The 27,522-nt window shown below is 45.0% G+C and overlaps 1 protein-coding gene across 9 annotated transcripts in view; it reads right to left on the reverse strand.

Moving 5' to 3' along the window:
* Positions 1-27,522, reverse strand: part of bcl9 (BCL9 transcription coactivator) — a 47,449-nt gene that overhangs the window by 5,593 nt on the left and 14,334 nt on the right. For 2 of the 9 annotated variants that reach the window (XM_018759320.2, XM_018759260.2), the window contains exons 1-8: positions 16,333-16,456; positions 13,162-13,356; positions 6,939-7,020; positions 3,401-3,716; positions 1,943-2,262; positions 1,251-1,361; positions 905-1,091; positions 175-274 (exon numbers count right to left, since the gene is read on the reverse strand). In XM_018759320.2, coding sequence (XP_018614836.1) covers positions 175-274; positions 905-1,091; positions 1,251-1,361; positions 1,943-2,262; positions 3,401-3,663 — 981 coding nt within the window. In that variant the 5' untranslated portion in view covers positions 3,664-3,716; positions 6,939-7,020; positions 13,162-13,356; positions 16,333-16,456. Of the gene's footprint in view, positions 1-174; positions 275-904; positions 1,092-1,250; positions 1,362-1,942; positions 2,263-3,396; positions 3,717-5,575; positions 5,629-6,938; positions 7,021-13,161; positions 13,357-15,303; positions 15,342-16,332; positions 16,457-27,522 lie in introns of those variants that run through there. The other 7 variants (XM_018759294.2, XM_018759270.2, XM_018759312.2 and 4 more) reach the window with 7 other exon arrangements.

Raw genomic sequence — 27,522 nt, forward strand, 5'->3', positions numbered from 1 at the left:
TCCTGAAATGTCCTGTTTAAGGCCCACACTGGATAGTCACAGGTCAACCAGCTAAAACTAATGTCGCTCACTAACTCATCAACTAAGTAACACTGATCTGGTTACTAAATAACCAGATTTAGGACAAGAGGCACAGACTGCATGAGGGCAATAGAGAGCTTTTGCTACTCTTACCACAGTGGAGCGGGGCTTTTCGCCTTTTTTATTAGAGATGTTCTTCATGTGGAAGGTGATGATGGAGTCTGTAACACCACCCATGACAGCATCTGCTGCCCTGAGGAAAAATAAGCATACAGTAGTGTGTGGGTCCAGCTGACCCATGGAAGGCTGGGATAACACTGAGTAACCCACACACCCATCAAGGACAAGAAGTAAACTTTGTACAGCAGTTTGCAAAGAATGTTCAACATCTGTTCAACGAACTAGTCCCCCCATGATTCTAAAATCTATTTAAATGAGCAATTAAGAATTTTCAAAATAATAGTTCTGGAGAACTCAGTCGGGAATATCAAATCTAACATTTATCAATATTTCAGCCCACTATTCTCCTTAAATATACTCCACAAAGCTCTTTCAATCTATACCGAAACAGTGGGCTTGAGAATAAACAGAAATACAGAGGTCAGTGATTTACTTGAAAACATTTCTTGCAAAAAAAAAAAAAAAAAAAAAAAGTCGGTGTACATGCTGTACAACGATTCAAGTTGTGGAGACACAAACCAAGGAGTCAACAAACCCTAAAATACTAAGATGTGTTGGACAAGTTATCTTTAAATGGTGACAGCACATGAGAAATAAGAATGGCTGGGCTGAGATCTCCAACTAGCTGTAAATCAGTCCTAGCATCAAAATAATGAAATGGCAGCGCAGTGAGCAAGACAGAGTAAGAAAAAAGGTCAATTACTTGTTGGCCATCTCTGTGGTGAAGACATAAACAACATTTGATGGTGCTTTATGATTGCTGGCAGAATCCGATACAGAGTTCTGTGCACCAGCTGCATTGTGGGATGGCGTGGAAGAGCAACTAACTGCTGCGTTAGAAGAGAGTAAGGAACTGGGGTCCTGGGGCTTCGCGTCACCAGAATTGCAGTCTAAAATAGGGAGAGATTGAGGAAAAGAGAAGAGCGGTCAAGGCCTATTATAAAACATACTCGGTACATTCAATGAAAAAATGCAAGTCTGTTTTAAAAACTTGATTACAGGTACATTTCCAAATCTAAGCTGCATGGAAAAAGCCACAAAACACTCACTAAAGAAGCTCCGCTCCTCTTCATCACTCTCATCCCCAGAGCACCAGTCAGTGCCACTGTAGGGCTGCCGTCGTTCAGCCACACACACACGTTTTGCCCGAAGGCCCACCTCTGTAAGGAAAGGCAGTAAACCAGCGTGTTAAAATGTATAGGCTTGGAGTTCAGAGGAATAAAATAGGAAATAAACACCTAATTGACTCAATCCGCTTTGCTAAGCACCCATTTCTAAGACATGCGCAAACATGGCTACAGGTGTATTTACAAGAACATGAGAAATACAAAGTCTCTAGTCCCATCTCTCTGCAGGGCTGAAATACCAAATGTATCAGTTTACGGTGCACGTGCATGCTGGACCGTTGTTCAGAACAGGGCTGTGGAGTCAGTACGCAAAACCTTTGATTCCTACTCCAGTAACCCAATATTGCTTCTGACTATGACTCCTACTCCACAGCAATGCCCAAAAGTTGCACATTATTTTGGGGGTCAACTATCTGGCAAGTACAGGCCTAAACCTATATTACACCTCTGATTTTTTTTTTTTTTTTTTGGGGGGGGGGGGGGGGGGGTCGACTTATACGCCAGCATATACGGTACATTTAGTTGGAACATTTTTTCCCCGACTCCAGTAACCCATTAATTGCTTCCAACGCCGACTCCGCAGCACTGGTTCAGAATGCGGGTCAATTACTTACCTTTCTGTTCTAGCTCACTGCCAGGTGTCCCAGGGTCTCTGGGCTGCTCACAGGACTCAGCAGATGTGCTTCTTTCTCTCTTTGCCTTGCTTTTCGCAGTGCTGCCCGAATTCAGGCCTTGACCATTTTTCAGTCCCAAGTTCACTTTAGCAGTGTGGCCACTACTCAGTGTCTTCGAGTCACAGGGGGAAGCCTGCGATTGGCCACCAGTGCCTCCTTGCTTCCCTTGGCTTGACAGTTTGGAGTCCATCTGGGCAGCACTAGAGGGGGACATCACAGGGGGTGACCGCACCATGGCCTCCTGCTTTGACTTGGGACTGCTATGACAGAAACAGGACAAAGAAAGAAAAACCTGCATGTCATTTGGCCACAGGAACAAGGTAACCCTACCAGTGATTTAGTCAATTTTTTGCCAACACAGCATCAAAGTTTGTAAACTTACAAAGCTCCGACAATGGCAAGCAATGCATTATGCTTATTGGGCTGTCAAAGACAGCATGGTGTGGGCAGCAAGGGAGAAATCATTTGCATAAACACTGTTCAATTACATTTAAACCCAATCCACTGAATAACACCCCCTTAATTTTTCAGAGAAAATCCACAAGATATTCACAGCTGGAACCACAGATGCTCTTCTACTATTAGAGGTTGTCCTTAACTTGGAGAACAGCAGTTATACAGCCAGGGATAGAGTGATTTCTCAATACTTGTTCTATAACTAGAAAGCTTTACAAGCCCTTATTATACAATGTCTATGGTAATGCAATGTAAATATGACATCAATAACCCTCAATGATCCTCTTCAAGAAACCTTTGAGAGAAAATTATGTAAGGGCAGAAAGCCAGCCATATTGTGCTAAACGAGTGCTACATGATGCACTGGAGATGAACATTTATTCATTTAGCTGTTGCTTTTCTCCAAAACAACTTACAATGTTAAACTACCTAGAGTTATTTACCCATTTTTACAGCTAGGTAATGTTACTGGAGCAATTAAGGGTAAATACCTCGTTCAAGAGTACCATAGCCGTAGGTGGGATTCGAACCTGCGACTTTTGGGCCCAAAGGTAGCAGTTCTAACCTCTATGCTGCCAACTGTCCTGCTGGGTTTACTGGAATGCACTGAAGGAGATCCCAGAGATGTGCAGGGTGGAGTCAACCCCAATACAAAAGGCAGAACATGCACTTCACAAACTTGCTCAGTGACCTACTCTAACTCATAAAACCATAACCAAACATTTCTTGTAACCACAGAAGTGAATCAAGCTGAGTTGAGGAGATCAGCACAGTGTTTGATACAGCTGGTGTTGCATTATCTCCCATAGTTCGTTAACTATGCAGCGGCAATAAATCTGACTTTTTTCCTTACTGCTTTCATCCCAATTCCAGCTGTGAAGAAATGTGCAACGTTACTCAGACATGGATTCGCAGCAGACTGGACTCAAAGTACCTACCCACCTCTGAGTGTTTGCTGATGGGGAGTTTCTCACTTTGGGGTTGCTGGAATGCATTGAAGGAGATCCCAGAGAGGTGCAGGGTGGAGTCAAGTGCTGGTGTGGGCTGATGGTATGTGTGGCCTTGGCATGAGGGGTGCCAGTTCGGGGTTTCCTGGAGCCTGCGCTGCAGTTTCGGCTATCCTTGGCCTCTTCTTGATCCTTTTTGGCTCGCTCTCGCTTGGGAAAGTGTGCCGCTTCTGCCCTCTCCTCCTGCAGCTCCAGCATCCTCTATGATCACGTCCACTGTCCACCCAGGAGCCTCAGTCCCCACAGGCCTGCTGTTCAGGGGGTCAGACAACGAGCCAGGGACACAGTTAGACCACTGCAAAATCCCTTGAAGCACAAACACTAAATATTCTAGCTATCAAGAGGAAAGAAATTTTTCAAAAATCCCTAGCATCGCTGCACAAATGATTTTACGTCGGTTCATTAATGCACTGATGTCACCTTCTAGAAATCCACTTTTCACACAGAACATTACAGACCTAACCCATTGGACCAGTAGCTTCCCTTAACACAGCTCTGTGCATTTTGTCTCCTCTTGTAATAACATGGGGGACTTCAAATATCTCTGTCAGAATACATCTAAGGATGTGCATCTGCTGGTCTCCTGATTTTATGCAAAGCTGTCATACAGACAACACTGAATGAGGTTTCCAAGGTCCTCAGGCGCTGAAACTTGCTACAAGACATGCACTCCGACTACATGGCCAGCATGAAAACAGATAAGACAGGGGAGAAGAAAAAAAAAAAAAAAAAAAAATAAAAAACCACCTAATATAGGAGAAAAAAAGTTTTACGTTAAAAAAATAATGTAGAATGATCCACACTGAGATCAGAAAGTGGTCAACCCACTTTAGGGGAACATGAAAACTGGAACACACCGCAAAACAGGTTGTGGGAAAACGAAAGCAGGAATACCTGGAGGAAATGCATATAACCCAGCAGAAACACGGCACACACTTCACACCCTATCCAAGCCCAGTCCCCCAACTCAGGCCAACCCAGCCCAAGGTTACTGAAGCAACATCAAAAGGATCATGCAAGTCACAGGTCTACGAAACAAGGGGATGCTATATAAAGAGCAGACAATTACATTTGCCAAGAGGTTTCTTAGAAACCTGCTTCCTGAGACCACAAAGTATCGCTGAGCAGAAAGAGCAGAACCCCTCAGAGTGCAAACCACAGCAAGGAGACAAAGGACAGGGTGGCATGAGAGGACGTGGGTTTGATCCCCGCTCAGTATGCATGCAGTTTGCATGTTCTCCCTCTGTCTCCGTGGGTTTCCTCCGGGTGCTCCGGCTTCCTCCCACAGTCAAAAGACATGAGGTTCAAATGGACTGGTGACTCAAAACTCATCCAAAGTGCGTGTGTGAGTGACAGAATGAAAATGTATTTCACTGACGTATGGATGAGCGACTCGTAAGTAGTGTATCCAGCATTGTAAGTGTGGGCTGATGCAACTACATTGTGTTCACTGGAAGGTGCTTTGGAGAAAAGGGTCTGCTAAATGAATAAATGTAACAATGTTAACCATGTCATAGAACCAGATCACCCTATCCTTAAACCATTGCACATTTATAGAAATGTTACTACAGTGGTCTCCTTTTCAAGGACCCAGATGTTGAGCTCCCAGTGACCCCAGTCTGATTAGATAATTCCTAAATCCAAAGGAAACAAGATACAAGAGTAAGAACGTACTTCTAAGGGGTCCAACCAAATCCTTTGTCCTTTATGCGTGTGAATGCGAACAACTTTGTGTACCAAGGTAAGATGGCAATTTTTGTATGCATGCATATCTCTTAATTTTTCAGTTTGTGTATGCAGGGTTTATGCTCAGTGGTGACACACCAGTCCAAGTGTGGTATCCAATCATGCCTGCTTTACATCACACCAGCAGGTATTCCAGCTCAGTGTTGTAATCCTGTGAGCAGCAGCACTTTTTGCTTCCGATCACCACCAACAGGCAGCACCAGTCAGCACAGAGAACAGCAAATGACCTCGCCGCTTGCAAAGCAACGGGAGTTGCCATAGCAACTACAAGGGTGTCTAAAAACAGCCTGTTACAGCGAGGCGTGCATACGCACATACGCACGTCACACCCCACATTTTAAAAAGCCAAAAGGTAAGATCTTACCTTGAAAGACACGTAAAACAACCAATACAAAATGCACAGAGGAAATGCTCTTCTATAAATAGTTCAAGCTGGGGTTTGTCAGCGAATACTGGAAATGTTGCATTTTAACTGCATTTATGAAACAGAGCAACATCGTGGACGCAAGACTATGTTTACAGTCACCCCTAACTAACGAGTGTTACAAAGAAAAGTGAAACCCATTCAAGCGCTGTACATGGCACCCACCGTGAAAGCACAGGAGGTGGCAACGTGATTAATCACTGTAGACATTGCAGGAACACCCAGAAATCCTGAGAGTTCAGCAGCCATTAACAGGTTACTGGGACATAAGGTCCCCCGCATGGTCCTTGTTATCATCACACAAAGCGAGGTGAGAATGAGGAGCAGCGTTACACAAACACCATGTTTAAGCACACATGCTCAATGTATGCTTAAACTGTCTGTGTGCTCCATCACCCACAAAAATGGCCTTAGATTAAAATGTACTTCTTGCTCAGCCCCAAGCACACAACACTGTAATAACTTTACAAGTTGTCTATTTTTTTCTACCTCGTTTTACAGTCCTTACAAGAAATCTGTTAAATCTTCCCCCTCAAACCGTACCGAGCAAAATATAGGCGCATACATAACATGAGCATTTTTTGAAAAACCTTTGTCAGATGACAAATGACAGCCCAGCCAGGTACTGTAATACCAAGAAGGTAGCTGATTTCAGGCCAGATTGAAACAATAAAGCTAATTTTGCACTCATACAAGTTCACATTTTTTTCCAGAGAAAATACTACTTCCTTGGAAGCTACCTGAGAAACTACTTCTGAAGTGGCTATCAAGAGGCACCACTTACAAGCAGTCTAAAAATTAAGGTGGATCAAATAGGAGCTGCTTGCTTCTCCCTCAGCCAGGTGGTATTGTTCTGAAAAACACCCTGGTGTCTTGGTATGTGGGCATATTGAGGACATACTAGGCAATGGACAGCATTCTGAAACCCTACACCTCAGTGATAACCTTATGACGCGAGCTCCGACTTTGATAATTTCAACAAAGCGATATGACTTCAGCAGCTCGCACCGTTGTGCACTCCTGAACTTCTTAGAGAGCCACACATTTCAGCATGATCACTGCCCTTTAGAATGAAAGCCTTTTCAAATATTTACCATGAACCTCAGAACTATTTCATAGTCAAAACATCTGTACAGTCCACACCACTCTTCCGCAGAGCTCACAACTTCTGAAGCAGAGATGAACAGCACTGGAGTCACACTACTGCATAATGTGAATAAACTAGTAGGTAAATACCCTAAGGCTGTCTTTCAACACAGCCCTTGTGGATGTGAGCATCACAGGAAAGAGGGTGTGTACTCACCATGTCTTTTTTTGTTGGGTCACGATATGGCAATAGCCATCTTGACCCCTGTAGAACAGGACGTATTTGCCAAACTGCTCACCTGCAGGAGACAAGGAGATACACCATCACGTATAGAGATAGAAAGAAAAAAAAAAAGATACATGGACACAAATGTATACAAAAGAGTTGATGCTAAGTCAAATCTGGTTAATAGGGACATCTGTACGAGTGTGTGCGTGCAATGTTCAACACATGCTATTAAATTAATTGCAAAAAGTTAGTGAACTTCACAATTATAATATCAGTTAATTTTATGACCCACACACACACTTCCTGAATCGCATGTCCCATTCGGGGTCGCAGGGAGCCAGAGCCTAACCTGGCAACTCAGGGCGGAAGGCTGGAGGGGGAGGGGACACACCCAGGACGGGATGCCAGTCTGTCGCAAGGCACCCCAAGCGGGACATGAACCCCAGACCCACCGGAGAGCAGGACCCGGCCCAACCCACTGTGCCACCGCACCCCCCACAAGTTTATGACCCATGCAACGCTATGATTTCATAACTGTCAGCAGTTGTCAAACAACTGTAGTACAGCTAAAAGAGAGGTTGGGGTCTGACAAGTCTGATTTTCTCAAACTCATCCCTCACAGGTTCCTCCAGTACTCAAGGCTGCAGGGACACTTCATGCAGTCAGAAAATATTTCATCTGGCTGAGTCTGAACCCTACTCCAACTCACTCACAGACCACAGGGGTCTACTTTAGGGCCTTGAGGATCACTCTCATGCCAGCTGGACTCAGAGGAACCATGGCTTCTCTAGCCTGAACTACCACACAACCGCTGCCATAGGAGCAGTTCCTCTTTTCCCTAAAGTCGCAAAAATGACCTTGTGCACTAGTTTTTTGCTGTGGCCCAGCTCTCTGAGGCCTCAGAGTCTGCGTTTGAACCCTCCCATGAACTGCAGCAATAACAGCTCTCTAGTTTAGAGTGTTTGTGGTCCACTGCTGTCTGGATACATCCTACCCAGCTTACCCATCTCCCTCCGCAGAGAGGGGATTATGACCCAATAGTGCGATTTAACTGTAATGATGCTATCACTATATTGTTTAAAAAGGCTTCTTTGGACTCTGCTTCACTAAAAGTCCATGTTACGCACACAGCATGGTTAAAGTCACGGAAGTGGCCACGTGCTAGTGCTCAGTCCATAAGGTGGACACCTGAAGAGGGGCTCCAGGTAGCGTAGTGATTACAATGCTGCCTTTGGAATCATAGGACATAGGCTCCTGCTACGGTATTCCTGATCAAGGTACTTCCCAAAATTGCTCCAGTAAAACTTGGCCAACTGTATAAACTGGTAAATTACCGTAAGTAGCTTTACAGTGCAAGTCACTCTGGATAATACTGTCAGTTAAGTGAATAAATGTAAATGTTTAAAAGAGAAACATACTGCAAATATAATATATATGAGCAGTTACACCAAAAATGAACCCCAGTAGATGTTCCATCCCTCTCAGCCTGTCACACTCCAGCTATACTGTGACCTGCATCCTAGGAGACCAGAGGCCTTGGGCAAAATTCCAAACTATATAGCTCAATGAAGGCATGAGCTTCCTTTGTGTCCGGAATAAACGCCATCTCCCCACGGACCCCCGGCAGCACTAACTCAAGGAGACCAGGCTTCAGTTGCATGTGAGCAATACATTACAAAGTGAAGAACGCACATATTGGTAAAGGAGCAGTAACTCTAGCAGATGTTACACAGATGAAACTGTGCCGTAATTGCAGGCGATTAGCTAACTTTAGCAGGCTTCTGTATGGTCTCTGAGCAGAGTTCTTAACTTCCAGTTAGCCTGGACGAAAATACGAATGGGAAGCATGCGCAAAAAATGTGTGCTTGGAACAGGACAGCTCATTCTGCAGGGAATTTCACAATAAAAACACTATCACTTGCCAGGCTGTGAAGAACCCTGTTCGATCGCAGTCACAGAGGGGGGGCGGTGGCGGCTACTGCCTAAAGTGCCACACTGACACAAGTATCCTGTCTGGTCTAGATTCATGGGTGACAATGCAGCGTGACAATTAACATATGATGGACTGGCTACCTCAAAGCACCCTCAGCCATAGTGGCAACCAGTCTGACAACAAGTCCTAGCCTCTGCTAACTGACCAACTCGCCCTGGGGAATCAGGTCATCCTGTTCCATCCAGTCAGATTGTAGAGATCAGAGAGAAGTCCAAAAAAGTCACATTTCACAAAGAGACCACACAATTCACCTATTCTGCACCAAAACTTCACATAAGAGGATCACGTTCCAGCAGGGACAGAGTATCGGACAAAACACAAAAACTCGAATCTTCAACACACAGAAGAAGGATACTGTACTGGGAGAATTTGCTTTGGCAAGATCATGCTTGAACTATAAAGTCACGGCTGGAAAACACTGCACATTTCACAGGACAGCAAAGATATGAAGTCCAGATATAATTTCATTATTTAATTTTTTTGTGCGTTTTCTTAGTTGACACTTTTTCCAAAAGCCAGATATAACATTAAGCTCCAGAGAATCACTCACACACACACACACACACACACACACACACCAGAGAATCATTTACTCGTTTATACAGCTTGGCAATTCCTACCACAGCAATTCAGGGTGAGAATTTGCTCAAGGGTACTACAGCAGGATGTGAGATTTGAACCTGGGTCCTTTGAGTGTCACACCATTCTACCTGTTTCTCCAATGGCTGTGCTCACCTACAAATAAGCACAAAAATGTGTATATACACAAACACATCAAAGAAGTGCACAGTCTTGGTGACATACACTCGCAAATTCAATCTGCATGACCAGCAGCAGGTTTTCTCTTTGTAAAGGTCAGCCCACAACTGAAGCCTTAAGCCCACAAGGCACATCAGTCTCTGATGCTAAATCACTTCATACAAGTAATATGAACACAATTTGTGTCAAGGGATAAAAGCCTGTAAGTAAAGATAAAATTATTAAATTTGATACAATTAAGTGACAGACCACACACTCCAGCCATATCCCATATGGAGGCTCACTGGTTGTGGGCTTTTCACTTGGTTGCTTGATTTATCAAACACACATTTCACATCATGGTGACACAGTAAACACAAAATTGAAAAGAACAAATCACTTTAAATGCCTCTAACAGGCCAACATTTCACAGCTTCTCCAAACTGGCTCTAAAAAATCCCAGATGGGGACTGGCTCTCCAACCGCTCCACACCTTCACCATATGCAGCCAGCCCAAGAGTGCTATCAAGTCCACAGCTGCGCGGCTTGTGCCACGGCTAACCGACTCACTAACATGAGCACAGCGCTGTGACTGCTGCACAAGGGTGCTGCATCGGGTTCCCAGATGGCTCCAGGTGCTAGACTGTAGCACGCGCCACCCGCAGCAAAGGCATAGCACAGGGACTTCCCAGAGGGCACAGCAAACTGCTGTAACATGGCAAACGTTGGCACGACGCAGCTGCACCACTCTAAAGCAAAGTGCTGCACACAGGCTGTTCTGTGTGTTCATGTAGCACAGCACCATGGCAACACATCATCGAGTCTTTGGGGGGGGCACAGCAATGCTCAGTGAAGAAGAAAATTAGGGCTAAGAAAGAGTTTTACTGCAGTCACTGGGCTTCTGAGAGCAGTGGATGTTTAACTCAGAGGGGGACATACCATCATCAGCACTGTCATGACCATGAACCTGCACAAACTTTCACAGAGGGGCTAAAAAGTCATTTTGGATCCACCGGGTGCAGGTGTATCACTCTGCAGTTGGCGCATCTCTCCGCGTGCACAAACACGCACACACAGCTGTTGCTCAGGCAGATGGCCCAGTTCACAGGCAGGTCACTCGGCCACCAGCGGAAGGCTAGCAGCACATTCTAGAAAAGGGGGGGGAAAAAAAATTAACATTTACAGATGCTCATAAAAGCTTTCCTCCATCATCCTCTGGTCTCAGTGAAACCACACACACACACACACACACACACACACACACACACACACACACTTACACCAACCAGAAGCTCCGCACATCTCTCACTGATGAAAACGAGACAGAATACAGGAAGAAAATGCCTGATCACGTGACAGGTGGATGAAACAGGTACAGAAAGTCAGTCATGCATTTCAGTAGACTGCTACGCTCTTCCACATCTGCCCGCTTTCTGGTCCCACGCACAAAAGGTAAAGCATGGAGGTTCTGGCTCCGTTGTGCCGGAACGACCCCCCCCCCACCTCGCTCAGAACTGCTGACTCTTTGTCCACATTTAAAAAAGGTCTTAAAACTCATCTCTTCTGGACTCACTTTGCCCATGATTTCTTAAGTTCATGTAAGGCATAACTGTTCACGGTCATGCTCGGATCAGATGTTTACAGATCCACTCCTGCAATGTAACGTAAATGTTTATATGTATCAAAAAAAAAAAAAAACTACTAAGAAGGTAATTAGGAATCATTAATATTCTGGTTAAGTTTTACGCAGCTACTTGTGATGAACATCAGTGCAAACGGTGAGGGAAACTAACTGTACTTAAGAAGCACACATATCTGCAGCTATGTCTCTTTCTGCTAATGTAATGCACAAATTGTATTTTCTATGAGATGTACTTTGCTTTGAGGAAAAGAGTCTGCTAAATGAATAAATGTAAATCTAAATATGACACAATCCCACCCACCACTAAGTATACAACCTGGCAGGAATGGACAAAGCAATGGGGCGCTGCGGCTGACAGATTCAATGACTCCCGGGACATGCCATACATCCCTGGGTAGGAAACATTTACTGGGGAACTGCGACTCCAAGCCATGAAGACCCACAGAACAGAATACCAGCACCTGGAGAAATGTTATTTCACTGGACACAATTTTTGCTGTGCTAATTTGGAACAAATTCTTCCCAGAGTGCCCTGCCCTAAATACAAATACAAAACCACATTCCAGATGTTTCCCAGATACCTTCTAGGATTCAAATACTACAACCAACATGCATGATATATCAAGAGTCTGAAAGACTGAAAAGGGTAATGGGGGGGGGGGGGACTCCTTAGAAGAAAAATAAACCTTGTTCCGTTTCAGAGCGACATAGATCTCATGCTCTACATATTACTGCACTGTAATCTTTGGATGAACTCTGATATTTCATCAAGAAGAAACAAACAGCCAGGAGCAATTTCCTGAGAAGAACAGAAAATTCCCAGCATCTACACTGAACACAATTCCCAAGAAATATCAAAACAAAAAAGAATTAGTCAAAGGCCAAAGATGAATGAGTTTTCATTCCATTAGAAAGAAATTCACTTCCCAAAGCCACTTTGGGTAGCTGACAGAGTAGCGATTAGAGTTTCTGCCTTTGGTTACCGGTTCGAATCTCACATACTGCTGTAGTACCCTTGGGCTTGTTCTTACCCTAAATTTCTCCAGTAAAATTACTCAGCTTTATAAATGAGTAATTAGTGGCAGGCAGCTTAACATCGCAAACCGCTTTGGAGAAAAGAATCAGCTAAATGAATAAATGCAAACGTGAGCCCTCACTGTAACAAATGTAGTAGAACTCAACCAATAAACCTTTTATAAAAACACAATGGAGACATAAGAACAAATCCAGCAAGTTTATCGGGGGCTCTCAGACAGTACAGACACAGTGTCCTTCGTGCTGGCCTGTACATCACTGGACACGAATTTATACAGTCATCCTCTAATTCAGCATTGGGGAACTCACTGGCCAATGGCCACAAGTTGCCGTTTTGTAAAAATGTGAGACTCGATTCACGTGAACCAAATTAATACTTTAAATAATTTTTTCTCTGAAAATGTTTGAATTACTAGATGACTACCTCATGGTAAAATTATTAATCCACAGCATTCAAAACAACTTTGGGTGAAGCTAAATGTCAACAATACTGACCAACACCCTCCAGCCACAAGCTTGTCACTTAGTCATTTAGCAGAAATGTTCTGTTTTCTATCAAATTCAGCCATTGTATATATAATTGACCTAGTGTCATTTGAGTTCTTACAATTCAGTCTTTTTTTTTTTTTTTTTTAATTACAGCATGGCCATGTCTGTGACTGATTGGCCACAGAAGGGTCAGGGAAAAAAAACTGGTTGGCCTCCCCTGCTCTGACTTATGAATCGTGACAAAAAGAAGGCATAAACTTGCTGCAGTAGCCTTGCACACAACTGTGTGCATGACAGTATCTGTGCTTCATTACCTCGTGTGTCCTCCACGTCTCACAGAGCCAGCTTGTTCCTCATGAGGGAGACTTTATACAAGCCTTGTAGGTCACGACCCATAACCCCTGCACCCTCCCCAGAAGACAAAGTAGTATTGTCCAAATGCTTGAGGCAATTTGGAGGTTGCCACCACGGTGCTTCCTGTCACACGGTCACAGCATCCACTGACATGCCTGGAGAGACAGACAGACATGTCAGGGGAAAAAAAAAAAAAAGCATCTTTACACCTGTCAGAAAGACACTGACAAGGACAACTGACTGGAAATCTTAATTATGGAGTAACAAAACATTTAACAAGCAATATGAGTCATGGACTATGAATTGTCTAATACAACATTTACCATTTAACAATTTTCTCCAAAGTGACTTACAGCATTTACTGAAACAAGATAGGGAAAGTACTCAAGGCTACTACACCAGACAATGGCATTTCAACATGCTGCCTTCAACTCAAAGGACCCAACTTTAACCTCTGTGCTACTTGACTAAAAGCATCTTAGTAGGTAATAATGTAAACCTCCAGGTAACAAGGTCATGAGGCGTATTTGCCATGCAAGAGGAAAGGGTATGAGGATGCAAATTATTGTTGAACATCCATACGTGCCACCTCACTTGACAACAAGTAGACAAGTCAAAGACTGGGGGGAATAGCCATATTATTGCCCGACACCCAAATGACATTGGCTCGCAGGGAAGGCACAGCAAACAAATCCTCAGAATCAAATTTCTTCCAGCAAGTCATCAGCCACATTCAACTCTGGCTTTCAAACTGATACTAACAACTGCAAATGAGCCACTTCAGCAGCAGGACTATTTAACTCCTCTTTATAATGCACAGCTTTACCAAGCAACGGAGGACAAGGTGCACAGACCTTGATCACAAAAGCAGGGGGAGTGGGGTGAAGGCTGGAAAAACCTGCACTGGGAAGTTTCACAGCAGGGCAGTAACAGCACCATGTCAACACAGTTAACTTTTTAACCAAGTGATTTTTTTTTTCAAACTAAACTTTCTGCACACAAACTAGTTGATAATTATAGTGACGCCGTCAGTTTAATTCCAATACTTACTGTGGCAAACAATACCTGACGAGATCTAAGTTATTAGCATCTTTTTACTCCCCAACACATCACTTGGTTAATAACACCTCCCACTTAAGACACCATAGTTCAGCCAGCAGAGCAACTTTAGCTGTGATTCACATATAAAGATGTTGCAATACAGCTTCCTAAGGGTTTTTTTTGGAACCGTGGGAGTGATCATTAAAAACTGATGCAGGTCATAATTCATTCATCTGCAGCACTTCTCTGACAGTCTGTCACATCTCTACCTAGTGATCAGTAGCAGATCGATAAGGCGATCATCTCTCTCTATATAGCAGTTCCTAGAAACCTCACACGCACACCTTGAACCAAGCAAATCTACCATAAACATCCCGATGGACTGTTTCGGACAGGGCAGAGTGATCAGGACAGCAAAGTGAACAACACAAATTCCTGACAGCAGACTAAGTCACCAAGGGCCCCTTTAAAAAGTGTTCCCAACCAAACAAAAAGGAGCCTATTTACTTACTAAGGAAAAAAACATTCAAGTAAGGGCAGAGTTTAAAAAGTGAAGATGCGACAATAAAGAACCACAGGAAGATATCAGTGCGACAACTGATGTGTTTCCAGCAGCTTCTCATTTTACGGAGTAAAACATCCAGCTACGAAGCGACTGGTTTCAAAACGTCACATTCCAGTCCTTCCGTCCAATTTCAATAACCACTTGTCCTGAGCAGGGTCGCGGTGAACCAGAGCCTATCCCAGAAGCACTGGGTGCAAGGCTCGGGGGGGGGGGGTACACCCAGAACAGGACAAAAGGCCATCGCAGGGTAGCCAAACACACACTCAGACACTCACCCACTGACACACTACAGGCAATTTGAAGTCACCAGTTTAGCTGAACTGCATGTCTTAGAACTTTGGGAGGAAACCAGAGCACCCGTAGGAAACGTCACATTTCAAAGTGTTAAAAAGTCCGGTTAACGCAGGTAAAAGGCTGACATCTTTGGTTTTGCTGCAGCCACAACTGAGTGCATCTGTAAATGTGCAAAGAAGTCGAGGGCCCAAGCTGAACTTACGCTGCTGCGTTCCTAATGGTTTCAGCAGAAGAACGAATCCGTCCCAAACGGACGTGTCACGGGCACGCGCACAGCCCGCTCCCTGCCTGCGTGTGTCTGCGCAACACAGCGCCACTCGGTCGACGTAAACACGCACATTTTTACACAAAAAGCCACCCAGAGACGAGCCCTTCGTAGTTTGGAACACACACAGCAGAAGAAGTAGTCGGAAAGGCGGAACGAAAATCTGAGCGTCTCGCTGAGGAACAGAGAAAGAGAGACAAAAAAAGTTTCCTCAGGGCGACACTAACTTGACTGAGATTTCCCCCCCCCCGGCAGAGGAGCGCGTTCCTGTTTCCCTGGGGGGGGGCAGGATGCAGTCAGAGCCCGGAGACCCTGAGCCGGGAGCGCGAGCCGGGGGACTGCAGCGGGCTCCCTCCGCGGGGCGCAGCGCGAGCGCCACACAACTGCCACGGCGTCCACGCAGGACAGCGGAGTTGTCTCACACACGGATGTAGTGATGTTGCCGAAGGCGGTGGTGGCCACACGTCGCGAACACACACTCTCCCCGCACGTTTCCGCGTGAACTGGAGTTGGTGGAAGTCGTATTGCTCCACTGTAGTAGAGTAGGGCGTTACAACACACACTGACTGACACAGTCCCTCCGCTGTATCCATCAAAATATATTCATTTTCTATAAAATGTCGTTGCTGCTCCGTATGCATGATGATTAGCAGCCTGTGCACAGAGAGAGCGTCTGCAACAACAACAACAACAAAAAAAAAAAACTACAGCTTAAGAACATGTTCTGCCGACTTACACACGTCAACGCAGAGGGTTTTTGTTGCTGTGTATTTGGGTTTAATTATTTCGATATGAATGTATGTTCGTTGTGAAACACGTCCTTGTCTTGCGTGCGTGTTGTAGGGATGAGTGAGAGAGCGGAGTGTGTGTGCGCCTCGCCGCGGAGCCGGAGGCAGCCGGAATGGGGGTAAATGTATGTATGGAGCGGGGCCGTGTGGAGCGAACGCGCCGCCTGCGGATACTCACCGACGAGGCGTCTTCGCGGGCCTGCTGAGCAGCCGGGCACGGCGGCGCCACTCGGAGAACAGAAACATTATCTGTGTGTGACTGCATGAGGCGGCCCGTGCTCGCTCGCGGTCTGCGCTCCACGCTCTTCCCGATGCTGTGCGCGCGCGCGCGCGCCTGCCTGCTCGCTCGCTCGCTCGCTCCTCTTCCTCCTCCCCCGCTCAGTGGCGCGCCTTGGTTCAGCCCGAATTCTAAGTAGCAGTTCTAGGTCAGGTCTGTGTGCCATTGAATACATTAGACTGGAATCAATGCCGGGGAGAGTGTGGCGAGTCTGGGCACCGACACACACACACACACACACTCTTTCTCTCCATATGCAGGACACCGTCCGTGTCCACCGGCGTAACCAAGTTCAGCCCTACGGTGTCATCGGCTTTTTTCCGTACCTTCCTAAATTAGCTGATAATACGTACAAAACAAGTTCAATTTCTGTCAGTTTTGCTTCGAAGGCCCTGGCTTTTATTAAATAAAATAGCGAACATATAATTTTATGGTACTGTGTAGTTTTATATTTTAACAGACTGAGCCGTATCGCAAGCTTAATTGTTAATCCTATAATTGTGTATAAATTATTGTTTACTGTTGCTAATGTTTGTTAGGTTGTTTTTTTTTTTTTGGTGCCCAGCACCTGACAAGTTGTGACCCGGCTGTTTTTTCCTAATGGGCCGAGGTAAATTTGGCTTATCATCAAACCATATTGGTTTCACTCGTACCTGTAGAAAACAAATTGCAAAATGTTCCCCTCTGGGTGGAAAATCGCCCTGGAAACATGCAGACACTTTTAATAACTTCCCTCCGGTGTGTCATTCCTATTTGATGTATGTCATTATACACATATCATCATTTTCCATTATGCAGCTGGTGCTTTTGTCCAAGGCCTTTTACAGTGTTCAACTTGGTTTTTTGCAGAAGCAACTTGGTGTACTCATTTATGCAACAGTGTGTTCTTACTGTATAATTTCGGAGTCAAGGGTTCTGCGACCGGGGTGAGGTTCAGTTCAATATTCTGAAGAGAATCATAACAAATAAAGTATATGGATTGGCACAGCACGTAGCGATGCTGTCTCACAACGCCTGGGTGGTGTGAGAGGACGTGGGTTCGATTCCCACTCAGTCTGTGTGGAGCTGGCATGTTGTGCCTGTGTGGGTTTCCTCCGAGGTGCTCTGGTTTCCTTCCACAGTCCAAAGACATGCTGTCCTGGTTCACCCATAGTGTGTGAGTGACAGAGAGAGAGTGTGTGTTCCACTGATGTATGGACGAGTGACCCAGTGTAAGTAGTGTATATAGCAGTGTATCTAATACTGTATCTAGCAGTGTAAGTCACCTTGGTGAATAAGGTGTGTGGGCTCATAACACTACATAGAGTTCATTGGAAGTTGCTTTGGAGAAAAGCATCTGCTAGATAAATAAATGTAAGAAAGAGTGGGATCAATACATTTTCTTACTTTCAGGAGTTACATTTTGTGATGCTCTGGTGTAGGTGAGACAGGGCTGCTGAATTTCTGTTTGTAGAAGTACCGTGTACAAAATGTGCAGAGGAAAGCCAGGAGCATTAGGGTGTTGTTTCTTATAAAATCCCTTCCCTGAATTTGCACTGGCACCACAAACCCAAGTGAATTTAATGGAAATGAAAAGAGAAACATGTAAAAAAAAAAAAAAAAAGCACTTTTCCTTTTCCTTGGATGTTTAATCACAGTTGTTTTCCATTTTATTCACAGCGGGAGTTTACTCCGTTTTACTCTGATAATAAAAGGTAACATAAAAGGATAAACCACAAAACAAACTGCAGCTGGATGCCATTGGTAAAGTCTGTTCCATTCCTCCTCTGGAGAATACACTACTAGGGATTCCCATGTTCACTCTACTAAAATGCCAGCGTACTATAAGGTGCAATAAAGGTAATTATCAATATCTTTAACAATAAATATATGGCTTGGTAATCCTTATGTTTCCTATTAAACATAACAAATCATTTATTAATTTAGCATACATATTCCTCCAAAGGAACATGTGATGACAATTGAATATTATTTACCTGCACTTTTGTCCAAAGTGACTTTACATTTATTCTCTTTGCAGACATTTTTATCCAAAGCAACATACAGTGATTATTAACTAGTGTCCAAGGTGACTTATAATGTTAAGAACACTTCACAAACCTAGAAGTATGCCCACATTTATAGTGCAAAGTGAAGTAGTACAGGCAATTTTAGATTCCCCAGTTCACTTAAAACAAATGTCTTGTGGATTGTGAGAGGAAACTCATGCCAAAAACTCCATGCAAACTCCATACAGACTGAGCCAGGTTTGAACCTTCATCTGAATGCACAAATGCCCAGGTGCTGTGAGGCTCTAGCCCTTTATGCTGTATCACCATCAAGTTTCAACTGTAACAAAAAGAGACATTGATCACATCCCACTGTAAAGCACACACAATTGCACTTTTCCATGTCATTTAGTTTTTGTGATCATCAGTGAAACATATAGCTTTCCACAGCTGAGGACTGCTTGTTGCAAGAGGGAGGAAAACCCAAGTCTGTCAATAGATTCACCCTTGTTTTAAATCAATGTCTTTGTGACTGGCATAACAAGGGGTGACAGACTCTTCTGTACACCACATGTAGGGTTTCCTGCTTGCCCTATGGGGTCCATCATCGCAGCAGTGTCAGGTCTTGGACAAGGAGACCCCATGCATCAGCATTCAGCCAGCTCAGAACTGAATCCACTGAGTCAGCATCCAAGACCTGCTACTCCAGCACCCTGACCCATATCCTAGTAACGACTACTCCAGAACCCTCACCCCCTCTTCAGAACCTGACCCAGTCTGCAGTCTCCAATCCTGGAAACTGTGGCAATCAAACATTTTTTGTAATACTCAGTCAAGGCTTCCTCCAGGCCAACACTTATGTATTCAGTGTGTGCCACTTACAGAAAAGAAATGTACTCCTGCACTCTGAGTTTTGCCAATGTTGTTTCCTGACAGTGAGCCAAGTGCAGGAATCCAGATCTCACAGAACTCTGCTGTAGGAACTCTTTGATGAATGTGCATGCGTTCCTGTGTTTACATTGGTTGCCCCTAAACTGTCGTCACAAGTACAGTTAGTTGACTGTATCCTCCGTATGGGGTCCCTGGTCCTTCCTACGTGTTCACCCTCATCCATCACCAGGGAAACAGACACGTCTTTGTGTCCATCTGGATGCCCTAACTTCACTGGGCCAGTATGGAAATGTCGCTGCCCAGATTGTTTCCACATCAGTCGTCAAAATCCTTCTCTCATAGGATTCAGGGCTTTAACTTGACAGCCCAGCACATAATGAATGCTCTTACACTACAGTAATATCCAGTAGCAGAGCAGTCCTGTCTGTTATGTCCTGTTGACATAATGTTACAACCAAACCAGGAGAATGTTATTTATTAACTGGGTGCAGGCTAATCTCAGGCCCTAGCCCTGAGCAGGCAACTGGGAATGTTCCTCTACGTCATGCCAGCCAACCATGACCATCATGCAACAGCAAGCAGAAGAAAAAGAGCAATGTTTTGAAGTGGAAGAGTCTGAAGGACTGTTTTCCCAGCCGCCTGGTGACTGGGGAAAATTTCTGTAACATTTATCAGAGTTCAGATCCCATCGATACGTCCAGACATGTAATTATGCATTAGATATAAGCTAAAGGACTGAAGACCAGCTCAATAGGGGAGCAACAATATCTCCCCCCAATCAGGATATTTGCTGGAGATCCTAAGGGCTCTAAATTATCCTTGCTGGAGATTCTAGCAGCGCTGATTCATGATCCTAGCCACCAGTCCCAGAGGCACTGAGCCACGATTCAAATTAGAGAGCCAGAGGTACACAGCTGACATCCTAGTCACAAAATCCTCAGAAACTGCAAGCACTGAACTATGATCTTGTTCGGAGGTCCTAGAGGCAAAGAGGCAGGATTTTGGTCAGAGACACTAGAGGCACTGAACAGTTACAGGAAAGTAAATGCTAACTGACTGACCTCAAAACAAGCTTGAAAACTGCTTTCAGAAGAGTCAGGCATTAGACTAGAGGCTCTGGGAGTCATACTTCCACATAGTTCTACTAGAGCAAATTTTTTATATCTTTATAAGGCTTCACCGTTATGTCAGGACAACTCTTTTTCTCAAGTATATATTAGCTGAGACCCCTGAACTGCAGCCATTTATTAAACTGATTATGCTGTGTGTTTTGGTTCAAGCAGCACAGTGGTTCACCCGGTAATGCCAGCACCTCAGAGCTTCTGAGCTGTGTATTCGGGCATAAGTTTGAATCTAGCTTAGAGTGTGTGGAGTTTCCATATTCTTGCTTTGTTCTCCCCATTTCTCAATGTCAAGAAGCTTGGGTGACAGGGATTCACAGCATCTCTCTTATAGCGGGGATTACAGAGAGAGAGAGAGAGAGAGAGAGAGACACTCCAACGGAGAAACAGAACACAGAAGTATGCATGTGTAGGTCTGTGGTGTGTTGAGTACGAGCTTATGAACCAAAAGGTACTCAATTTGGGATGATAGATGTCACATGTAAGTGAGGCCTATCAAAGTCAGCAGAGTATGACATGAATGCACAGTAAGAACCACATTCTGACTGAAATGGTGGTGGATGGTATGGGTCCAGTTCATGTTTGTCTCACAATGGCCTTTCAGAAATGCTGAGGTGATGGAAGTGAAGTCAAGTGAAGTAACCCCACTACCGCAGGAACATCCCCCTCCATAGAAAACAGTCCACAGCTGAGCCAGTAAAGCAATAGAACAAATACTCAAACAGTACCAGAGTGAAGGGAGGGTGTCCTGTGTGTGATAAAGGACCAGGTACACTCCACTCATGTATAGAATAAAACTGTCTCTCTCACACACACAAAAAAATCACAGACATGAGCATGGGGAAGGTGTAGAAACCATTTCCTTCAAGCACATTGAGAAGGACCAAACCCATGCCGTTTCAAGCTTTCGAACAAAGACCCCCCCAGTGCGAATCCCCATAGCATTGAACGACCCCAGTCTCACCGTCTCTGTGGCACAAGTGAGAAAAACTTTCAGCCGAGTCAACATCCACAAAGCTGCTGGTCCGGATGGAATTTGAAGGCGAGTTTTAAAAACATGCAGTGAGCAACTGGCTGCTGTCTTCACGGACATATTTAACAGCTCCTTAAAAAGCTCAGCTGTACCCACCTGTTTCAAAAACACCACCATTATCCCCGTTCCTAAGAAAAACAAAGTGAGCTGCCTTAATGACTATCGTCCAGTGGCACTGGCCCCCATTGCAATAAAATGCTTTGACAGGCTGGTGCTGGGACACATTAAGGACACTATCCCAGACACGCTGGACCCACTGCAGTTTGCCTACCGCCACAACAGATCCACTGAAGATGCAATATCACGCACCCTTCACACCACTCTGGCTCACCTGGACAATAAAAACTGCTATGCAAGGCTATTATCTGTGGACTATAGCTCGGCATTTAACACTGTCATCCCAACCAAGCTGATCCACAAACTGCTAGGACTGGGATTGAGTGCCACATTGCGCAATTGGATCCTGGATTTCCTCACCAACAGACCCCAGCGTGTGCGGATTGGCAGTAATACATCCTCCCCACTGACCCTCAACACTGGTACTCCACAGGGAAGCGTCCTGAGCCCGATGCTATATTCCTTGTTCACACGACTGTGTGGCCAGACACAGGTCCAACACCATCATAAAATTTGCTGACGATACCACCATTGTGGGTCTGATCACCAACAACGATGACACGGCCTACAGAGAGGAAGTGAGGCTCCTGGCAGAGTGGTGCCAGGACAACAACCTGTCTCTCAATGTCAGTAAAACTAAGGAGCCGGTGATTGACTTCAGAAAACAGGATACGTCTCATGCACCCATCTACATAAGATGGGACATTGTAGAGAGGGTCAACAGCTTCCGGTTCCTAGGGGTCACCCTCACTGCCAAACTCACATGGTCTGAGCACACAGCATCAACCATCAAAAAAGCCCATCAATGTCTCCACTTCCTCAGGCGTCTGAAGAAAGCCCAGATGTCCACTACAGCCCTCACCACTTTCTACAGGTGTGCTGTGGAGTCCGTCCTCACAGGGTGTATTACATCCTGGTGTGGCAGCTGTTCCATACAGGACAAGAAAGCCCTGCAGAGGGTAGTCAAAACAGCTCAGGAAATCATCGGCACACAGCTACCAGCAGTCCAGGACACCTACACCACATGCTGCCTCAGAAAGACGATGCGCATCATGAAAGATCATAGTCACCCCGCACGGACACTTTTCTCTTCTCTGCCATCTGCAAAGAGGCTCAGGTCTATTCGAACCCGCACTACTAGGTACAGAAACAGCTTTTACTCCAGTGCTGTAAGAGTAAACAACAATCACCAATGTGCCACCTTTACTAACTAGAGTTGGGCTGCTCCTTCCAAGCACATTGGTAAATTACATTGTCACTTTAAGCATTCGCATTCTCGCTCTAACGTTCTGAGTTCTCTGGCTGTCTACTGGTATTGTTGCTATTACTGTTACTGTTATTTATTGTCATTGCTATTAGCATGACTCACTGTCATTGTCATTGTTTTGTTTGTACAGTATTTGTATTGCCTCTGTCTTTGTCCGTAGTCTGTGGAGAAGCATTCAAGAAGAATTGCGTAATACTTGTACATGGTACTTGCACCTATGACAATAAACTTGAAACTTGGAGGGGAACCAAATATATAGAGCATTCCTCTGTATGGAGTATTTAAGAGTACACCTGAGTTATGAGGTTATACCTTTCAGCAGGAAGCCTAGCATGCACTATTTCAGTTAATATGTAGCTGCATGTAGGAGTTGTGTTTAAATGGTCTAGTCTATACCACCTTTCCCTGGAGATACATGGGAGCATTCATGAGTAAATATGAAAGAAATTGACTCTATAAGCTAGGCTGGTTTTCTGTATAAAGAGAACATCCTAAACACTACTAAAAAACAGTCCCAGTGAAGACATCTCTGTTCTGCTGCAGTAACAATGAAGTGGGAATCTGTTCTGTTCTGTATGAACAACTATCTGTGGATTTTGAAATCTTGTAACACTACTTACTGTGACCAGTGCTCCCAGAGATCCCTGGTCATGGTCAGAATCTTTTACACCTCAAAAATCCCAGGTGGTGCTGAGGGCTCAGTCTTGTACTTGATCTTTTACTTGTGGTAAGAGTCCTTCAGTTGTGCCGGTGGCCAGTAGGGGTTACTGGAGAAACCAGTAGAATGTGGTATGTTCTGTGTCCAGTGTGCCCAAACCTAGAAGCAAACACCAGAATGTAATGTGTCTGCTGGTCCATTCCATGGTGCAAAATGGAGGAGGATGTCCCCTTGAGGAGGTGTACAGGTGCTCTTCTTTGTCTTGCAGTCATATGAAAACCGACCACCCGATGTGCTTTGAGGTGGGGAAGGTGATGTGAAGCATAGAACAAGTCAGGACAAGCACCCCCTCTCACTGCCAATGTCTTTATCGTTTCATCACCCTATATACCTGACCCATTGAGTCCTGAGAGATTCTGCCGTCAAAGTCACAGGTGTCTCTGTCAGCAACACTAAAGGGGAGTGTGGTGTGACTGCATGGCTGTACTACATAACGAGGAGGTGGCGCTGACACAAAAGGTAGCTTTGTGTGGTTGGATATCACAGCTATGTTCTAGAACTGCAACAAGGGTATCAGTACTGTACTGATTTCATAGAACAGTACGCAGACCAGAAAGAACACACTGCCACAGAATACTCACATAGCACGGCTTTACACTAGGCTTGTTAAAACTGCATCAAGAGCCTGCAGGAGGAAGTTCTGCAAATAACTCTTCAAACACTAAAATCAGGTTCACATGCACATAGCTAAATTTGTTAATTTATAATATATAATCAAAATTGTTAATTAAAGTGGGGTGCTCCGCTGCTCTCAGACATTTACTTATGCATAAATTCCCAGGGCACCAGTTGGGAGTGTAATATGCCTAACAGAGGCTTTTGCTCTACATCGTCAGGCGGATGCTTGGCTGCACATTGTTTATCCATTTATTTATTTATGATCTCCTTTAATTGGCTGCTTGGTTAAGTGAAACACGATGCTGCATAAATGCATATAGTTAAATATTGATAAACAGCGCTCGCCTTGAGAAACAAGTCCTGACCATCTTTAGTGACATATGTAAGTGATCATCTGCAGCCAGAAGCCCGCAGAGTTTGCACTCAATGTTGTAACATTGAAGTATTATTGAAGCCAGCTAGTAGTAAGAGTAAAGAGCCAGCATAGTAGCTAATGGGTTTAAAATATAAAATGAAGTAGAGTATATAGTCTAGTGGAGTAGGGTAGGATAGCAGGAATGATTCTGGGTTAATGCAACACAACGGGAGAGATAGTTAGCATAGCAAGACTGCGCTATTGGTTCAGGGAGCTAGAAAGTGCAGCACGCTAATGGAAGCTGGATAGTGCAGAGGGACTGATTCAGAGGCTGGGGAAAGTTGTGGTATTGCTCTCAGAGTGTGCTTTGTGTACACTTAAGCAAGAACCTGAATGAAACAGGAACCTGAAATGATCCCGCTGACACTAAATGGCTGAGCGACACAATTAAAGCACATTCCCTCAATGTTATTAGAGCCTATGACAAATAGGTTTTCTGTTTATAAGCATCTGGCATTAAAAATGAGTTGCCAGATGATGAAGATCGCATGAGAGGCTGCAATGGAGTAAATACACGTATTTTTAAAATTAATTAATGTGGCATACAGAGCTACAAATTTAACATGCGATACTGAAATAGAGAAACCATACTATATTTCTTCAGAATGTGTGTGGCTACTATATGATGGACTGGTGTTCCATCCAGGGTGCACCCTGACTAGTTTGGCACCCTCTGTTTCAAAGACAGGCTCCAGACCACCACAACCATGAGCTGGATAACAGGTTAATAACAGTGAATGAGTGAGAGTGAGTAAACTTTCAAATAATTACTTGCCAGATGATGAAGATCACATAAGAGAATCATGAGATGACTCAATAATGATGTCAATTATAATATCACTATGTAATCTGTAGGGTCCATAACATTACACTCAATCCTTTTCACTAAAGCAGAGGGAGATGATTTACCTGAAGGGGTACTATCTGCCTGTGTAAACCCCATATGTGTCTGAATAGTTATTCATGTGTTAACCTGCTCCCTAAAGCCACACACACACACGCACGCACGCACGCACGCACGCACGCACACACACAGAGTCTGAAACCACTTGGCCCAAGTAGGGTCACTGTGAACCAGAGCCTAACCCAGCAACACAGAGCACAAGGCTGGAGGGGACACACCCACGAGAGGACACAAGTCCATCGCAATGCACCCCAAGCGGGACTCAAACCCCTGACCCACCAGAGAGGAGGACCCAGCCAAACCCCCTGCGCTACCACCCTCACTTCCCCTACAGGCCACTGTAGTTTAATTATAATCTGCCATCTCTCTGTGACCAGTCACCTTTTAGGTGATTAAGTGGGGCTGATGGGGTCACCAACAGAGGCGCTGCAGCCTTGGCATTTCTATACAATTGAGCATTTCAGACTGAAAGATTTAAGGCAGACTGGAATCCCACCCGGGGGGCGCGGTGGCACAGCGGGTTTGGCCGGGTGGGATTCCAGTCCAACCACACACTTTAACCCTAACAGTGTTGAGAAGCTCCCTGTTAGCCATCAAGGCTGTCTGACATTTTTCTTCTTTTTAGCATGTGCCTGACTGAGGATGAGGATCAAATGGTTTCCAATTGCTTCACCCCGACTGATGCACGAGGCCCAACAGTGTTCAGCAAGTCCTCCTAAACAAGAAAATTCCGGAGAGGGGAAGTAGCAGTACAAAACCATCCATTTTCCATCTCCCTTCACAAGTGATATACAGTACTGTATAATACAAATTGGCAATATAATCCGCGTACTGACACAACACATCTCTTTCCTAGTACAGGTCCCTAGTACATCTCAATTGGACACAGTTCAAAAACTAAAAACAGGGCTAGGAGTCAGAGCGTGGGTTTACCTCCCTCTGCCCCCAGAAACTGAATTGTCACTCCCCTTTCTCCTGTTCGTGCCCCTTCCTCATCAATTGTTCTTTCCCCTTAAGAATACAGGGTGATATACATAATAATTAAATAGTCTGTCACTCACTCATTATCGTGGACAGCTTGTCCAAGTCAAGGTCGGAGCGGGGGAAAAGAATATGCCGGAAAGACAAGACGAAAGCCTAAACAAGGTACAACCTGGTTGGGCCACAAGTCCACTGCAGTCATTAAATATTCATAATCAGTAAAGCGTGCAGCACAAAGAGGGGTCTGTTGTTGTTAATGGCCACTCCCACTGCCCCCATGTCAATATAGCTGTCACAAGCAACCCTGACGGGGCCTCATATGCACGAACACACTGATTTTCAGACTGGCCACAGTCATGTTTACTTTCAGAGCTTGGCGCTGCTTCCCCTGGGACACAATCTACATTCCTGTATAGGCCTCCCAGCATTCCTTGCCTGGTTCGCAGAGGTCAGGCCACCCTAGCCCCCTGCTCCAGTGCCCCGTGCCAGTCACAGCCCTTCTGCTCCCGCTACACCCTTGTTCCCCTGCTCCCTGCCCCTGGTTCCAGCTACCAGAATGGAGTTATTCATCTGAAGCAGAAGGAGGGGGGGGGTTCATGTGAAATCTGGGGCCAGAGTTTTTGCCTCCCCTCTTCAGCTCAAGCTGCGCTGCCCTTTAGCCCAGATACAGGCATCAGGAGGAGGCCCATGTCCTGCTTCTCAGATTCCCATGTTCGCTGCTTGTCATTGCTACCGCTACCTCACCCCACCTCAGTGCTCACCTCATAGTCTCCACCCTCCACACATCCCTCTCCTCTCCCCTCCCCTCCACTCCGCACACACTCCAGCACATGCACGTACACACACAGAACACACAATAAGCTCTAAGATCGCTCTTAGCTTCTGCACCGTTCCGGTCCACGTGATATTAAATTAATACATATCCAGTACAATAAACCAGTGAGAGACATAATGGAAGGAAAACAGGAGGTACTATCGAGTTAAGCCCGAGCTGAAGGTCTGAGTTATCGTACGTGTGACTTCGATCCGGAGAAGACG

The sequence above is a fragment of the Scleropages formosus genome, chromosome 12 (genome assembly GCF_900964775.1).
Source record: "Scleropages formosus chromosome 12, fSclFor1.1, whole genome shotgun sequence".
Classification (NCBI taxonomy): domain Eukaryota; kingdom Metazoa; phylum Chordata; class Actinopteri; order Osteoglossiformes; family Osteoglossidae; genus Scleropages; species Scleropages formosus.